The sequence below is a fragment of the Episyrphus balteatus genome, chromosome 3, assembly GCF_945859705.1.
Source record: "Episyrphus balteatus chromosome 3, idEpiBalt1.1, whole genome shotgun sequence".
Lineage (NCBI taxonomy): Eukaryota > Metazoa > Arthropoda > Insecta > Diptera > Syrphidae > Episyrphus > Episyrphus balteatus.
Genome location: NC_079136.1, coordinates 84,638,818 through 84,657,035, shown reverse-complemented (window position 1 = coordinate 84,657,035; position 18,218 = coordinate 84,638,818). Strand labels below are relative to the sequence as shown.

Sequence of the window (18,218 nt, the reverse complement as noted above, 5' to 3'; positions counted from 1 at the left end):
CCACTCGGCCATCCTAGTATATTCATTAATGAAATCAAAAACTTAATCAGTTCAAATAGCAAAAAAAAATGTCCGAGCTAAATTTATTATTCAATGTCAAAACCAAAAAGTGTCCGAGCTAGATTATTTAATATCAAAACCAAAAATCAAATACAAAACTTGGTAATTTCTGTAAAGCTTCTATAAATTCATTAAACAGGCTAATAAGAAAAACAAGTTTTTTTCGTTTAAGTTTCTTTAATAGTATTTAAACAACTTATTAGAAGTTGTTAAACAAGTCTGAACTTCTATAAGCAGTTAAATTCTGAAGCAAGCTCAATACAAGCTGTATACAAAGTAGAACCTACGAGATTTCAATTTATAGAAGCTGTTGTGCTAGTTGGGAAGGGCCTTCACGATCTATTGTAAAAAAATAAAATTTTACATTTTTACTAGGCCTGTTGCACCAGATCGTGAATACCCCTAATGTACAATCGGAAACGTATGTGTGATTTTCTAGATGAATCTGCTTAGAAATCAGCTGAAATTCTTAATTAAATTTTAGCCCAGAGAATTTTTTTATGGGAGCTGAAATTTACCTCGATCTGCGTACAAGGCTTTAATAAAAATATCATTTTTATAAGGGCCAGTTGTACAAATATTTAATCCGTGGTTCAGCAACTTTTATCTTCTGAATTTCGGTGGTAAAATTGATTTTTAGCACTGGTTCTAGGTTTATATAGGTTGAAATAGCTAAATCCATCCTTGAACCAAAGTTGATCGGCGAGTTTAATTCCTGATCCGAGGCTGAACCACGTTTGTATACAAGTAACTGGACATAAGAAATTTTTGACAGCTAAAAATTCGATACGTCTCTGAAATGGACGGTTTTTGTCGTTTTCACGTAGCGCTGTAGGTGAAAACGCAGTAAATTAAGCTGAGGTAAAGCGCTGAAATGTTAAATTAGCTAAATCCATGCTTGAACTAAAGTTGAACCACAGCTAAATCACTGAAATCGGCAAGTTAAATTCTTGAACCAAGGATGAATCACTTTTCGACGATGGACGACAAAAAACGCAACCGACAGCGTTTTCGTATTGATAAAAATCAAAATCGAAACGTCGACGTGCAGGTGTGAAATTTTTTCATACAAAAACGCTTTCGGCATCGTATTTTATCGTTGTTTTTCTTTAGTATTTAACAGTTTTTATCTCTTTTCTATCAAGAAAAGATACATATTTTGCCTCTTCATCGTCATAAAAAAATTGCATGCATCAATCTGTGGCTTAAAAAATCTCTTCGTGTAGAAACACGGTCAATTTTACTATTTTATCCCGTGAGTTAAAAAAAAAGCGCTAGTATCGCATTGTACTAAACAGATCCAACTTGAAGTTAGTTCAAGTTTACCCATATGTCAGCCGATTTGTTTTCCAACCACAACAACAAAAAATACAGCCAAAAAAAATCAGATAACTGTATATCGAGTGAACTGCAATTTTACACACAATTTTTTATGCTCGCCTCTGCATTTTTACACAAATTGCAAGTTTGCTCATAAAAAAGATCAAATTAATTAATTTCGAAACAACTTTAATTCAACTTCGCCATAAACAGTTTCAACAAAAAAAATTAAATAAGTATTGCTCCTGCAATGGATGAAATTAATGATTTTTTTGATTTCTCTAAAAAATTTGAGCGTGTAACTGTGCCATCAGGATGCATGAGTGGTCAAACCACGACATATTACCCTCAAACTGCAGTTGATACACGAATATTAAAACGTGAAGAAAAAGGTAATGAATACGCACTTGAATATAGTATTGCTGAGAAGAAACGCATGATGGAGGTGAGTACTAGAAACATTCTTCGATGGTCTTTGTTCTTAAATTGGAGAGAATTCTCTTTGTAATAGGAAGAAAATGTTTCGGCATGTCCTTCATTTGGTTACGCCGAATCATCAATGTTATCAGAAATGGAAACATTGGATGATATTGATGATGATGATGATGATATGGAACAGCAGAAAAAGACAGGTCCAACTGATGACCCAATCTACAGCAAATATCATTTTAATATGCAATGGAATGATGGTCTTCCAATTCATGATTCTCACAAAGAAATAATGGAAACTATTCGAGCAAAACGTGTTGTTATTCTTGAGGGAGATACCGGTTGTGGAAAGACGACACAGGTATAAAATAATAGCTTAATATCCTAAGAGTCCACAGCAAATTTTGGGAGTGGAGGTACAGTATTTATCGCTTATAAGAAACACGTTTATAAGAAAAACACTGATAAAAGAAACATTTTTCAAACCACGAACTTTATTGCTCACACAAAGTTGGTTGGATTTAAGAAACTTTCAAAAAAATCACGAAACTAAAAAAACATGAACCCTTAAGAAAAATTCAAAGTGCAAATGCCATTTCAGTAGTGTTGCCAATAGATTTATCTGCATTTTGCAGATTTTTAACCCATTCCCAGACTTTTGAGAACTATAGATCTGCAGTGCAGATTTTATCTGCAGCTGAAACTTAACCTTTAAAAGACAAAAAAGGATAACATTCCAAAAACTCCAATAAAATGTCAAATAAATTAAAGCCAAGGACGAACTAAAACATCATTTATTTTGCCAAAAACTACCTACAATTTTTCCTATTTAAATAATAGAGTTGTCAAATCACCTGGAGTTTTTTCATAACGGTACTGAACGTTTTTGATTTTATATTGGAAAAACCCCAACAATACAATAAAGCCACACTTCCAGGGAAGAAACTAATAATACAAATTTATTAATTCAAGCGAGGAAAATTACTCTCGAAGTAATTTTTTTAGTTGAAATCAGTTCGAAAACTTTTTCAATGGGAGTCTCCCAAATTTTAAGAAATCTGCATTGCAGATTTTTTTTCGTCATTTTTGCAGATTTTTCCAAATATTTTCATGGCGACACTGTTTGAGTTTGACATTATTTGAAGATAATTTCAGTTCAGTGTTCAATTTGTTATTTGTTGTGTTTGTGTTCTTTATATCCCTGCTGTGTTTGCCTTTGCTAAAAATGTTGCGAAATAATGGCTGTGTTCCTTTGGGCTCAGCAAAGTACTTTTTAGTGCATCTGAATCCATTCAAAGACATTTTTTCTATTGAAGAAATGGTGTTGAATACAACCAGAACTACTTAGCAGTAGATACTTCAGGCCAAAGGAACACAGCTTATATTTCACTTAAAACTAAATTGATACATAATCCTTGAATAAATTAAATCGGGAAAAAATATAGAAAAGAAATCTGTGAAAAAAATATAAAACAGCTATATTCTATGTAGTTATATAATTGGATTGAATATTTAGGCGAGGATAAGTTTGTGGTACTACTGGGTAGTTATATTTGTATAAGAAACTTGTTTCTTATATCCGTTCTAAGAATATAAGAAACACTCGGTTATGAGAAACAAATATTGTGCAATTTTGGAGTTTCTTATAAGCGTTATGTACTGTATAACAAAATTTTGAGTATGCAGTTTTATAGCCTTATGCGTTGTAATAACGAATTCAGAAGTCTGTCAGATTTTAATTGCGGCTTTATATTGTTTTAAGGCGATTAAAGAACTTGAGTAGGTTAAATTCACACTATTTCATATTCTTTATACAGAAATTGATGCTCTGTCACTTCTCCTAAGCCTGAAGACATTAATCTTGACGATGCTATTAATAAGTGGCTTTGTTTTGGAGACTTTTCTGTTTTTTTTTTTTTTTTTTTTTAAATTCAAAACTCTCCAAGAATAGAGCCGATATAGTTGGTTAAGAAAGCTTATATCTTGAATTTTATTTATCGCATTGGCTTAGGGGAAATGGCAGAGCATCAATTCATCTATTCGGCCATCCCAAAGTAACGGAGAGGACATATTGACGCTTGTTTTCAGTTTATCTTGTTGGAGAATCAGTCAGTTAAGATTTTTCTCAACTTAAGCATTCACTTGAGTAGAGTAAAATCTTGACTTGACAAAATATTTTTTTTTCAATCAAACTCACAATGAAATTTGACTGATTTGAGAAAATTATCATCTAAAAATAAATATTTTTTCATAATTTCCTATTCGTTTACTTTTTTAAGCCTAGTACGCTGCTGATGCGGAAAGAAAAATTTTCAAGTCTCCAAAAAATTCAAAATAAATTTAAAATCAAGAAAAATCAACAGAAAATAATTTTTAAAGCAAGAAATAAATGAATTAAAAGTGAAAAAACCGACAATACTGCTCTTGGAGTCAAGAAAAATGCACAGGACATTAAAAAATAAGTGACAAATGAGTAAAAACTCTCCAATTTTTCGCTAGAGCTGCGTACTGAAAAACGAAAATCAAAACGAAAATCAAAACGAAAATCAAAACGAAAATCAAAACGAAATTTTTCGTTCAGGATTTCGTTAACGACATTTTGTATGGAAAATTTCTTTTCGCTTCAGCAGCGTACTAGGCTTTAATGTTAAATATCGTCTATCGCAACAAAACCAAATCGATGAAGAATTATTAAAAAGAGTATACATATTTTCAGATGACAGCTGGATTGAGAAATTTTTTTCCTCAAGTCGAGATTTAACTTTACTTAAGTCGATCGCTCTATTCTTGCTTCGAATAATGACATTACTTGAGGGAATGCTTAAGTTGAGAAAAATCTCAACTTGAGCAACGACTATAAATTCGGCTCTAGGGCTCATCATAAAGTCGATATGCTTGAAGTTTCACGAAAAACTAATTAAACGTAGCCAGATTATTAACAGATAATGACGTTAACGGAGAAGACGCGTAGGTTCTCGTCTTCTTCGTTACCTTCTTTATTTGTGAATAATTTGGCTATGTTTAGTTAGTTTCTCGAGAAATTTCTAGAATATAAACTTTATCATGTAGGTAATTCCATGAAAAGTGGACACGGATTTTGAACAAATTATGCAGTCTTTTTTACGATAACTCTTTATTTATTTATTCACTTATGGCTAGAAATTAAAATCAGGGAGTATAAATAATCTTAAAGCATTTTTAAAGCATAAGCTTGCCAACTTCAGAAGATTTTTACATGAACATGACGGAAAAACAAGTCCACAGTAAACAAGATGAATCTTATAGTGACGACGAAAATATCCACTCATGATTGCTAAAATAAATCAACATTTAAGCAAGCTTCGTTACACAATATTCGATTTTAAAATAACTTGAGTGAAAATGCATCTTTTCTTTACTTTTTCAATCACAAATCGCAGGTAACATGATATACCAAAATAATGTAGCGTGAGTTAACTAAATATTTTCAAATTTTTCCTACAAATATTGATTAAATGTTTGGTTTTGTCTCTAATATTCAAAGCTTGTAATTTTGTATGTATGAAATCTTCATTAAAAAAAAAAATTAAGATTCTTAATTTCACAGAAAAACTTCATACTGTGTCGGACACTTACAACTCGTGTCCGATTTTTGTAACGTAAGTTACCATCAAACTTTTATTTTTCCAAGCAAATGCTAAAAATAAAGAAAAAGTTTTTACTTTATTATGAAAATAATAGTTATGCTCCATTAATGGATAGTATTTTCGTATCAACTTATATTAAAATTGACAAAAAAAATGTATTGGAGATTTTTGTGAGTGTAACGTGAGTTACCATGGAATTGCCCATGTGCCTCAAGAATAAAGATTGCTTCTTCAATGAGATAAGTTTGTTAACATGCGTCAATATACCTTCAAAGTTAAAATGGAATGGCTGTATACAGAATTAAATTTTTCTTAATTTAGTCTACTCACATTGATTGGAAAATGCGTTGTTTAAACACCCTAAAACCATATTGAGCCGCAATTTAAGGCTGCCAGACTTTAGAATTCGTTATTAGAACGCATAATATATCTCCACTCCCAAAATTTCAATGGGCTTTCGGTCTATAACTAGTTAATGAATTTAAGCTTCTTAAATACTCTGTTCCTTAGGTGCCCCAATATATACTTGAGGATGCTTATAAACGCCGTGAGCGTGTGAACATTATTGTCACTCAACCACGTCGTATAGCTGCCATTAGTATTGCCCGTCGTGTTTGTACGCAACGAAAGTGGGAAGAAGGCAGTGTTATTGGTTATCAAGTTAGTACCTTTTGTACACTCTTTAATATAACAATATTCAAGAACTTTTTTAATTAGGTTGGATTGCATGCCAATATGTCAGAAGATACACGACTTTTGTATTGCACAACAGGTGTGCTTTTGCAAAAATTAATCAAAGAGAAATCTTTGAGAAACTACACTCATATAGTTTTGGATGAAGTTCATGAACGTGATCAGGATATGGACTTTTTATTGATTGTTATACGACGATTGATGATGACGAATTCAAGGAATGTTAAAGTGATTCTTATGTCGGCTACAATTAATACAGGAGAGGTAAAAAATTGTCTTTTTTTCAAATGTTTCTTTTTATTATTTTTAATTATTACAGTTTGCTGAATATTTTACATTTGGAAGAACTCCTGCACCTGTAATAAAGGTGGATTCAAGACGTAATTTTGTTATAAAAGAACATTATCTTTGCGAATTGTCAAGAATTAATAACGTGAGTATAATCTGTTTATTTTTCTGTATAATATAATACCACAAATATTTGTATCAGCTATCAGCCCTTTTCTGAATGAAAACTTTCAATATAAAAATTTAAGGAAATTTTTCTCTTTGTTTGCATTGTCATCATTATTAACGACAAGGGAACAAAATTAAAACAGCATAAAAAATGATACTCCTGGAAATTTTCGATTTGGAGCCCTTCTCCCAATCCCGAACACACTTCTCCGAGAGGTTTCATTCAGAATAGGGCTGTATATGTTTCGTGAGCAAGTCATAGTTTTATGCTAAAAATGTTTATTCTATTCTTATCTCTAAACTTGAAAAAAAAAAAAAATAATAAAACAATTGAATAGCAGACCGCAAATATCCTCTCAATTACAACAATTTTCATAAATGATTGCATTCTCCCTCCTGGCAAATTTCCCATCATACATTTGTGGTTTTAAATTGATAAAATGACCAATTTTCGGACAATGAAATGAAAATGAAATGTAGAATAGACGTACCTCAAATAAAAACCATGATTTTTTCGGTTTCCGGTTCCATACTTGATAATGACCATATTGACCATATACCAATCTGGTGAGCTATCAATAAATTTTGTTTTATTGAACGTTTTATTAACAATTTAATATACATTAGCAGGAGCCATTAATTTTTTATTTTATTCGCAAACAAAAATAAATTACACAAGTATCAAAGGACATTTTGCTTTGTTTTTATATTTCAAATTAAATTAAAAATTGAGTATCTACTGAGTTGTAGAACAACGTAGGGCTATTGAGAGATAATATAAAGTTTGTAGCAAATAAAGACCTTACAATAACTAAATGATAAAATGTAAATGTTAATTAATTTTAAACAAAATTGCGTTTAACCAGTAACGATTAAGGGAAAGAGCCGACATCAGTGATTAAAAGAAGAACATGTACCATATTTCCGTTATCCGTATTTTTTTTACATTATACTAAATGTAATCAAAATCGTTAAACCCATTTTGGAGAAAATTGCTGCAATAACTTAAAAATTCTTTATCGGTGGTACAATTTCTTAATTTGTAAGCGACTTCCAAAAAGGAGGAGGTTATTCGTCTGTATTTTTTGTTTTGTTTGTGTGATCTCATTTCAAATTTGTTCATTTTAGACTATAGAATCGGTGAGAAAACCATAAATCCAAGTTTCGATCAATAGAAGTCGGTTTTGTTTTTTTTTTATAAAAAGGATTATACTACCATTAAAAAAAACGGCTTATATTAGAATGCTTATTTATTTCGAAGATGATTTCTGCATTATTCAATAAAGCTGTCTGTTTCTTTTCATTCTACTTTGATTTGCTGTTTTGTATGAAAGGCACCGGAACCTGGTGATTTTTCTCTAATTTTAGACACTTTTTGCAAGTTCGGGAGCTTATAGTTATAATGCTGCTTTCATTACTTTCTAACCTGATGTTGCGAAGAACATAGTGCAACTCTAATCTTATTTTCAAAATGTTAAATTGATTTAATTTATCTTAGAATTGAATATGATTATTCTAGTAAAGTTTTCTTTTGAAATTCCTTTTTTTTTTTGAAAATCGTTTCAAATTGTTATAAGCTTTCCAAAACTCGCCATTAACATATTTATGTATTTTTTTTTTTGTAAAATCATTATTAATTTTTCTTTATTATTTAACGACTTTGCAATTAACTGATGTTTAAAATTCTAAATTTTCAGAATGTTCAAATAGACTATGAAGAACCCGGTATCAGCAATGAAATGTACCAACTCGCTTTGAAATTGATCATAGTGATTGAAAATATTGAGAGTCATGAAAGTTCGAATAATCCGAATCAGAAGACTTCTATTCTTATTTTCCTTCCAGGTATTAATGAAATTGACAGAATGGACAAGAAACTTGAAACTATTCAAAATATGTAAGTTTATCGATTATGTAACACTTCCACGGTTTCTAAGATTGTTGTTGTATTTTTCTTTCATAGGCAAGGTAGTGGTGTTAAACTAATGCCAATTCGTTTGCATTCAATGATTTCACCCGATGAACAACAAAAAATCTTTCATCGAGCACCACCTGGTCATCGTAAAGTTATTTTAGCTACAAATATTGCAGAAAGTTCAATCACAGTTCCTGATGTTAAATATGGTATGGAAAACAATCTTTAACGAGAAATCGGTTTTAATAATAAAATTAATGTTTTAGTGATTGATTTCTGTTTGACAAAGTCTTTAATGACTGATACTAGTACAAATTTTACTTCATTGCAACTCCATTGGGCATCCAGAGCAAATTGTCGTCAAAGAGCTGGACGTGCTGGACGTGTTATGAATGGAAGAGTTTATAGAATGATATCGAAACAATTTTATTTGGTAATTTGGACGCAAGGCAATTATTAAAATGTAATAACAACATAATTTTCATCTTTTTTAGAATTATTTGGAAGAATTTGGAATACCAGAAATGGTTCGTTGTCCCTTAGAAACTTTGGTTCTTAAAGCAAAGCTCCTTGATATGGAACCTCCGCCAGTTATACTTGCTTTAGCTATGACACCACCAAATCTATCAGACGTCCACAATACTATTTTAGTGCTAAAAGAAGTTGGTGCTCTCTACAAAACTGTAAATGCAAAGTATTCCATTCAAGATGGTGATTTGTCATTTGTTGGTCGTGTAATGGCTGCTTTGCCATTGGATATTCGTGTCAGTCGTTTAATTATTTTTGGATACATTTTTAGTGTTCTTGAAGAAGCAATTATAATTGGTAAAATAGATTTAATCGAGATTAATAAAAAAAAAATTAACTAAATATTTTCTTCTAGCGGCTGGATTAAGTGTTAAATCAATTTTTACATTTTCTGACAAAAAAAGAGGCGAATTGGCTGCTTACTCACAAAAATTGGCTTGGGCTGATGCTTCGGGCAGTGATTTGTTTGCTATGCTCAAAGCTTATCGGGTAAGTCAGCTTTTTTCTTAGTTGTGTATTTGTTTACATAATAATATCAATAAATTATTATTTATTTATTAAGGTTTGGTGCACAATGCGTGAACAACATAATATGAATGAAGAATCTGGCGAATACACATGGGCTGATCGATACTTTATTAATATTCGCTCCATGAAAGAAATGCACTTACTTGTAATGGAATTAAAAGAACGTCTTATGGGTTTGGGAATTAAAGAGACAACTGCTTATCAGCGCATTCACTGGCTTGACAGAGAAAAAACGATTATTTTGAAAATTGTCATTTCAGGCGCATTTTATCCATACTACTTTCTTCGTTCGAATTTAAATAACACGGAAGCTGAACGTGCCACTTATCATACTATTTTTGGAAATGATCCTTGCAGTACTGTTTATTTCAATAATTACAATACAAAACATATTGGCCAGTTGTACTCCAAATCAATTAAGGATCTCTTCAAGCAAGCTCGTATACATCCAAAAAATATTGATGTACGTTTCCAGCCAGGAAGTGAAAAGGTTTTGGTAACTTTTAAGAGTGATCCCGAAGATGAGTATGGTGGGGAAAGTAGCAACCGAGTTCAAGTTCCTGGAAGTGTTCGTCTTGAGGTTTATAAGGCGATTAAAATGAGACACTTGAGAATACCAACTGTTATTAAAGTTATGGAGTAAGTCAAGTCAATATTTTTTAATATAAATGTTCAAAATCGTAAGAATATGTATATTGTCGCCAAAGAAGCAGAGTATCCTATCTAAAAATTTAGCGATTTTTAGTTAGGTATACAAACAAAATCAAAAAACAATAATGATCCTGAAAAGACAATTTGTCTGCTGAGGTTTGGACAGCCACCAAAGTCGCAAAACTCGTCCGATTTTAAAAAATTAAACGGCAATCGCGTCGCACACTGGGGCCTACTATATGGGAGGGATACCCAAAAGTCCATTTCTCAAATTATAACATTTACGTTTTTTTTGTTTTATTTCATGAGTATATGTTCTTCCCTATCTATTTCTAAGCTTTATATCATCAATTAAGCACAACAGCTGAAAAAGTGAAGCATCAAAGTGCAAAGTTTGATACCATTGATTTCATCCAGTTTTAGTGGTTAATCATGGATATAATTTTTTTCTTCGTATTAAGTGAAAATAAAAATAACTAAAATTTATCAGCTATGGGCCAAGGTTAGTAGAGTTCACTGAAGTGTTTTTTAAAATTATACTTTATAAAATATCAGAGATATTTGAGGCTAAAGCCGGAGGTCTTTTTTCGAGAAATTATCGATTTTCTTGGAAATGCGCAGGAGGCTTTTACTTTTGAGTTCAGTTTTATGTTAAGAGTACCCCTATGCATTATAAACAGGCAATAGTTTTAAAAGAACCTTGCGCATTTCCAAGAAAATCGATAATTTCTCGGAAAAAAACCTCCGACTTTAGCCTCAAATATCTCTGATATTTTATAAAGTATAATTTTAAAAAACACTTCAGTGAACTCTACTAACCTTGGCCCATAGCTGATAAATTTTAGTTATTTTTATTTTCACTTAATACGAAGAAAAAAATTATATCCATGATTAACCACTAAAACTGGATGAAATCAATGGTATCAAACTTTGCACTTTGATGCTTCAGTTTTTCAGCTGTTGTGCTTAATTGATGATATAAAGCTTAGAAATAGATAGGGAAGAACATATACTCATGAAATAAAACAAAAAAAAAACGTAAAAGTTATAATTTGAGAAATGGACTTTTGGGTATCCCTCCCATATAGTAGGCCCCAGTGTGCGTCGTTTCAATATTTTTTAGTTTTTTTTTTTTTTTTAATTGTCTTAGCAAACAAGTTATGGCCAAGAAACTCAAAAACACCAAAAAAAAATTAATTAAAAAATCTTTGGCCCTTTTTTTTTTTACCAAATGCCAAAAAAAGCAAAAAAAATATATATATGTATATATAATAATGGTTCGATTATCATAAATTATCACCACTAGGTTTTGATAAAACAAAGCGATTGCCGTTTATTTTACGAATACGATCCATTATTAGAGTGGTGACGAAGTCCAAAACTTTTAATTTTTTTTTGTTGTGTTTTTTGTGTTTTTTGGCCATAATTCTTTTGTTAGTACAAAATATAAAAAAAAATTAAAAATATCGCCTCTAGATTTTAATAAAACGAAGCGATTGCCGTTTATTTTATGAAAATCGGTCCATTATTACAGTGATGACGAAAGTCCTAAGTATTACGAAAAAGTTTGAAAAAAAGTCATTTAAATTTTTTTTGATAACATTTTTTTTTTTTTAATTCTGAGTTTAAGGACCATTTTTTCAAAAACTATTCATTAAATTTTGTGGATTTAAATTTTATAGATAGGAATGAGCCTTTGGCTTTTTTAAAATGTGTTTTTTAATATTGTATGTGTTGCCGTTGTGTTCAAAATATTTTGTTTTGTGTTTGAAGTCAGTTTGTGAGAAATTGCATTTATCGCTTAGACGATGGAAGATTGTCTTTTACTTCCTTATATATTTTTTCCTTAAATTACCTAGAAAATCTTTTGGTATAATTTATTTTATGAAATTTAAGTAAACAAAATGGTTTTGTTCAAAAAATAATTTAATTTTAATTTGAAAAAACAATACGGCAACATCGGCAATCCTCAACCTATAGACTTTAACCCTTTGTTCCCGGAGTAACTTTTTTTAAAATTTTTTTTCACGAAAAATTACAAAAATCTCGAGAAAAAGTTTTTATATTTTCTAATTACACACCACAACGAAAAAATAATGATTGAACTAGTAATTACATTGTATAAGGAATGTTTTGAGCTGAGAGTACAAAAGTTGAAGTCCATTTTTTAGTAAAAAGAACTAAAGGATAAAAATGCGCGTACAAACAATTGTGTTTTACCAAAAAGTCTTATTAAACTAGTATTTAGATTGGAAAAACAAATTTTCTAATGAAAAACATGTTTACATATGGATGGAAGAACCATTGTAATCATTCTCTTTCAGTGTTACCGTTATTTAATTTTATAGCTCTAAGCTTAAGGCTACTTGAAAAATTGAGAATACCCTCACAAATCCTGCATTTTTTTTTAACTAAATATTAACTTTGATACAGATTTTATTGGTCGTTCTACTCAAAATGCAATAGCTCATGCAATAATTTTCAAATTTTGGTTATTGCAATAAAAAATAAAAAATAATTAATAGGTGGTTTCATGGTGAAACCACTAGGAAGCAAAGGGTTAAAGTATTTTTAATTACCGACATTTGAAAAAAAATATCATCAAAATCAGAGCTGTTCGGCAGGGTTCCCTAATAATTTGCTTAAGTTACTCCAATATAAAGCGATTGCCGTTTAATTTTTCAAAATCGGACTAGTTTTGGGACTCTGGTGGCTGCTCAAATCTCAGAAGACAAATTGTCTGCAAAGTTCAGGATCATAAACAATAAGCTTTTTTTGGTCAAAATTTCATTAAAATACTTCTTAAATTGAAGGCGTTATAGGATATAATGTTGTTTTGCATTTACAGCCATGGACAGAGAAATAGCATACTATTGAGAAAAATCATGCGAATCGAATTTTAGATATTAGGAATGCTTTTTATAAATTTTTTTCTTTTGGTATATTATCGAAATAAAGTGATGGAGACAAAAATATCTTAAAAGTACCGTTATTTTCTATATTTATTTGCACTAGCAATATAATGCTTTTTCTGTCTCTTTCGCTAGTGGACACAGAAATAGCACACATTTGTTTAACCGTTAAGTTTTTATTCCGCGTTCAAAAGTTGTAGACGAAAATGCATTCATTTTATTGCTACTATTTAATTAACAAGTATTTTTGAAAAAAATAGGCAGAAAACATCATTAAACTGCGAAAAAAGGGAGAATTACTTTCGAGCCTCATAGTCAAGGGAAAAATCCTTCTTAATTAGCTTAAACTCTAAATTTTTCGAATAAATGATGGATAAAGCCATTTATTTGGAAAGAGCAAATAGAAATTTAAACTCTGAAATTAAATTGCGTTAACTTCTTCCCCGCAAAACTTCCATACGAGTGGATAGAGCGATCACAAAGAAACGCAAATGTGGGCCTTTTAAGTCATCTCGCACGATTTTGCCCGAAGTAAATATAGAATTCGGTGAAAAAAAGTCAAGCAGACTTTTAAGAAGGATACTTAATGATGCTGAGTTGTACAGACAGGTAAGCAAGAAAAATCCAATGATATAAAAAGACACATGAAAGATCACCTAACATTAGCTATAAAACATCTGAATAAAAACATGCTGTTTTGAATGAGAGTCTTTTGGAGTGATGAAATAAAGGTTAACCGCATTGGAACCGATGACAAAACATTTGTCCATCGCCTAAAATGTTAAAAGGACAAGCCAAAGTATTATCTCAAGACGATGAAACTAAGAGGATAGGATTTGATGGTCTGGGGCGCATTTTCCTGGCATGGTAAGGACCCATTGGTTAGGTGGATGGCAAAATTGATAAATTCTTTTGTCTTAATATTACATTAGAATACCGAGGGACCATATTTCTCGCCAGTTAATTAGATATTCATACATGACAATCACCCAAACATGCATCAGAAATAGTACAAGATAGGTTTTCGGACAAAAAATCGATGTTTGCACCTAGCCATCTCAAATTCACAATCTTAACCCCATAGAAAACTTATAAATTGATGTCAAGGTTAAGCGTGGGAAAAGGAAATTCAAAAATTCAAACGATCTTTGGGCCAGAATCAAAGAAGCGTGGTGCCGTACTCCACAAAGTGGATACCAGACGTTAGTTGAAAGTTTACCAAAGAGGTGCGAAAGAACTTTGAAAAACTGTGGTCTACTAACAAGTTACTAACTTAGTAGTATTGAATTTATTGGAAATTGTAAGAATTTTTGCTTAGAAATGATTATTTTTATGATTTTCGGAATGTGGGCTATTTCTTTGTCCACAAGAAAAAAGGGTATTCTCTAGAAATTATATTTTTAAAAATTGAATTGAAATATAATAATTTATAATTATTAATTTTATGAATTCCCATAAGCTAATGCATGCCCTGATGTAAAAATTATAATATATAAGTTAAAAGGTCCCAAATAAATCCAATTTTTGTAAGAAAAATCAAAAGTGTGCTATTTCTTTGTCCATAGCTGTAAGGTTAATAAACAAAATTACTTTTTTAATTTCAATGCAAAAAGACACTTTTTTAAGCATTGCTAAAAAAAAAACACAAAAATATAATTATATTTATGCTTAATGACATAATTCTCTCTATTTTTATGTGTTTTTTAAGAGATTTAAAACAAAAAAAATGATTTATACCATTATACGGACCAAAAATTAAATTTTATTTGTTCTACAACTTTTAGCCCCTCGCATAAACTCTAGACGAAAATTAGTTTTTCAAGAATAAAAATATTTCAAATTGCTTTTCTGAAAAACTGTAGAATTTGAGATAGGACACTTTGCTTCTGAGGCGACGATATTTTAATAGGTCAATCTTCTCTACCAAAAATTTTAACATATACAAAAAAAAACTAATTTAACATTCCCAAAACTTTCATTTTAGTGCTAGATCAGGAATAAACTATGCAGAAGAACGAGGAATTGGTGTTATGTTTGAAGGAACTTGGATACCAACCAAGAAGCAGATTAAGAACCCAGAGCTCGTTGTTATTCCAACAGTTTTTACAAAACAAACACGTGGATATATCACTCATGTAATAATTCTTAAAAAGACAGAATCATTTTGAAGAATAAACAACATTCCTGACAACATTCTTTTTTTATTTTTCAGATTGAAAACTGTGGAAAATTCTATTTCCAACCTTTGACTGAAATTGAACGACTTAAGGAAATTTCGTCATTACTAAACTCCCCAGAAGCTGATGAACGCAAATTTCGAAATGCTGCTGCGGTTTCAAAGGGTATGCTGCTTGCTGCACCTTTTCAGAACCAATACTACCGAGCAAGAGTTGTTCAGGTCATTCACAGTTCTAGACAGCATTTGGAATTCAGGGTATATCAAATAAATTAAGAATATATAAAAAATGTATGACCATTTTATTGCTTACAGGTGCTCTTCATTGACTTTGGCAATACATCTGTGGTTAATTTTACTGAATTGCGTCGTTTATGCTTTGAAGCAGAATATCTTGTTGACATTCCACCACGTGTATACGAATGCCGTCTGGCAATGGTTCAACCGTCTTCTGTTAAAAGTCCCAGTGGCAAATGGTTGGACGAGGCTATGGAGTATTTGCAAGAAGTGGCAGACAGCGGTGTTGTTGAATTAGAAGTCTATTCGGTGGTGCATAGCGTATCATCTGTATCAGTTAGAGTGGGTGATACAACTGTTAACGATATTCTTATCGATAAAGGATTGGCACAAAAATCTGACGAATGTTTCATGTCAAAGGTAAAAATGAATCAAACCAAAAAAGTATAAACATGATTAATTTAAATAATTTTATTTAATAAGACTGATCATGATTTGCGAATGAGGAAACAATCGGTAGCTGAAAGATTCATGCAAGAAGACTTTTCCAAACAAAACGAAGAGTATTTGCGATCTATTCAACCTGAAGTTGATATTGAAATTGATCCTCCACCAGCAGAACTATGCTTGAATAATATTTTCCTGAGAGGTCCTTTTTGTCCACTTGAAGCAAAAATCTTCTCTGCAACACGTGTTGGTGCATGGAAGGGCGTTAATGTCGAACGTGAATCAGTTAATTCAGTTTTAGTTGACACTGACCCACAGGATGTTCACGAACGACTAATTGTTGCTGCTAACGTTTCTGAAACTGTCGATAGAAGTTCACTCACAGCTCGACAAACTACTCTTATGCCAAATATTCATGGTTTTGCCCCTCTTATGGCTTTAATCTTCTGTCCAACAATGCAGATTCATAGAAACTCTAGTAAATCGAAATATGTTTCGATTTTAGCTGGTCTGGGACATGATGAGAATTATAAGTCTTTGTTTGAAGAACATGACATGGTGTTGCATTTGGATTCAGAGATTTTAACATCTGATCTTGAATTGGTATGTGAAATAGTTTTACCAACAGAATAGTATTAATATTGGATACATCTTTTTTTTTTTTTTTTAGATAAATCAAATTCGTTACTCCATGGATACGATTTTGTACACCGATCCAGGTGATGATAAACCAACAGTTTTGCCAAATATTCGCGCTGATCTTGCAGCTAAAATAAAGAGTCTCATTATTAAGTAAGTTCATTTATTTTCATAAGATATTTAAAATTTATACATCTTTTCTTTGGCAGACTTTTAAGTAAAACTCGTAAGTACATTGAAACTCATGTAGATTCCCAGGATCATGTTTGGGTTCGACCTGACGAAAAGGACGTCATTGAAAGTCCTCTTATTTATGGACCCAGATGTATTTTTCCTATGCATTCAGCTCTACGTCTTTACGATGAATCATTTGATCGTATGCACGCGCTCAATGTACATTGTCGTGAATTACATCGAATGAAACAATTGTATGTATTAAAAAAAAGATATTCTTTTTTTTATTTCTTTTTTAAATATAATTCTTTATTTTTTTTAGTGATGGATCTGTGTCTGCAATCACGTGTCAACTTTGTGATCAATCCTTAGAAAATATTGTACATTTAAGGATTCATTTGCTTTCACAACTCCATAGAGATCGTGAATACCAAATTAATTTTAAATCTCCTCATTAATATGTTTTGTTTTTCCCCCTTTATAACCTGAAATTTCTTTTTTTTTTTACTTTATGACTCGTTTAGAAAGAAATGTATAGTTTTTGAGTTACATTACGTATATGAATAAAAAGTATAGTTTTTTACGTTTGTTTTTCAATAAAGATCTATTGAACCATACCTTGAATGTTTTTTTTCTCTTTATATATTTTGTTTAAAATGACCTGACTAAGAGGAACAGAATACTTTATTGGATAAATAATTTAAATTATAATTTCGTGGACCAAAACTACGAATCTGCACAGTTGTAGTTTTGAGAAAAACAGCTTCAAAGTTTTGGAAACTCATGTAAACTTATGGAAACTCGTGCAACGGACATTGATAGTTTAAGCTCCTGGGCAACAGATAGGGGATTGGGATCGACGCACACAGGTAAATTTTCCCAAATTCATGGCCAAAACTACAAAAAAAAAATTTGCGATTTGTTGTTTTTTTTTAATGCCAAGTTGTTTACAAATAACATAAGCTTAGAACCTGATTGATCATGCGATGCAAATTGTAACTGTTTAATCAGTAGATGCTTTCAAAGTAGAACATTTAAATTAACGAGTGCAGTAGCAAGGTTGGTTTCTTATAAGAAGTAGTTTGCTTTATTTTTTATTTAATTTTTTTTTGCGATTTTTAAAATAATTAACATGGATTCTGTTGCTAGTGGTATGTTAAAAAAAGATAATGACAAAGATAATGCAAAATTTTAAGTCTAAAGTAAATTTTAAAGCTTTTTAAGATAATGTGTTTGAGCAGTAAAAACAAACAAATTTTTTTTCTTTGATAATGAAAAAGTTAAGTTGATTTGCGTTTTTCTGTACTGAAAATAGTGTTGAAAAATAGTTAAATGTTTCCTTTATGGGAAACAATCCTAAAACATTGCGGTTTTTTGCGACTTTTTATAATATTGGCTTCAAAAGGTGTTGGGGACTGTGATTTTTT

At 31.1% G+C, this 18,218-nt stretch overlaps 1 protein-coding gene across 1 annotated transcript; it reads left to right on the top strand.

Annotated features, from left to right (window-relative positions):
- The first annotated feature begins 1,382 nt into the window (after positions 1 to 1,382).
- On the top strand, positions 1,383 to 17,408 carry LOC129915808 (probable ATP-dependent RNA helicase spindle-E). Its single transcript, XM_055995495.1, has 18 exons — positions 1,383 to 1,825; positions 1,892 to 2,170; positions 5,946 to 6,095; positions 6,153 to 6,392; positions 6,448 to 6,561; positions 8,282 to 8,481; positions 8,548 to 8,708; positions 8,766 to 8,932; positions 8,994 to 9,324; positions 9,383 to 9,516; positions 9,590 to 10,194; positions 15,103 to 15,253; positions 15,331 to 15,552; positions 15,610 to 15,951; positions 16,015 to 16,581; positions 16,649 to 16,770; positions 16,827 to 17,045; positions 17,114 to 17,408. Exons 1-18 carry the CDS (start codon positions 1,631 to 1,633, stop codon positions 17,247 to 17,249), a joined length of 4,335 nt encoding a protein of 1,444 aa, XP_055851470.1. The 5' UTR covers positions 1,383 to 1,630; the 3' UTR covers positions 17,250 to 17,408.
- The last annotated feature ends 810 nt before the right edge of the window (positions 17,409 to 18,218 follow it).

Bases quoted from the DNA above. Each gene is read 5' to 3' on its own strand.
- LOC129915808 (XM_055995495.1), top strand. From the start codon at position 1,631: ATGGATGAAATTAATGATTTTTTTGATTTCTCTAAAAAATTTGAGCGT. The intron at 6,096-6,152 runs GTTAGTACCTTT...TTTTTTAATTAG, and splicing joins GCAGTGTTATTGGTTATCAA to GTTGGATTGCATGCCAATAT. The intron at 15,553-15,609 runs GTATATCAAATA...TATTGCTTACAG, and splicing joins GACAGCATTTGGAATTCAGG to GTGCTCTTCATTGACTTTGG.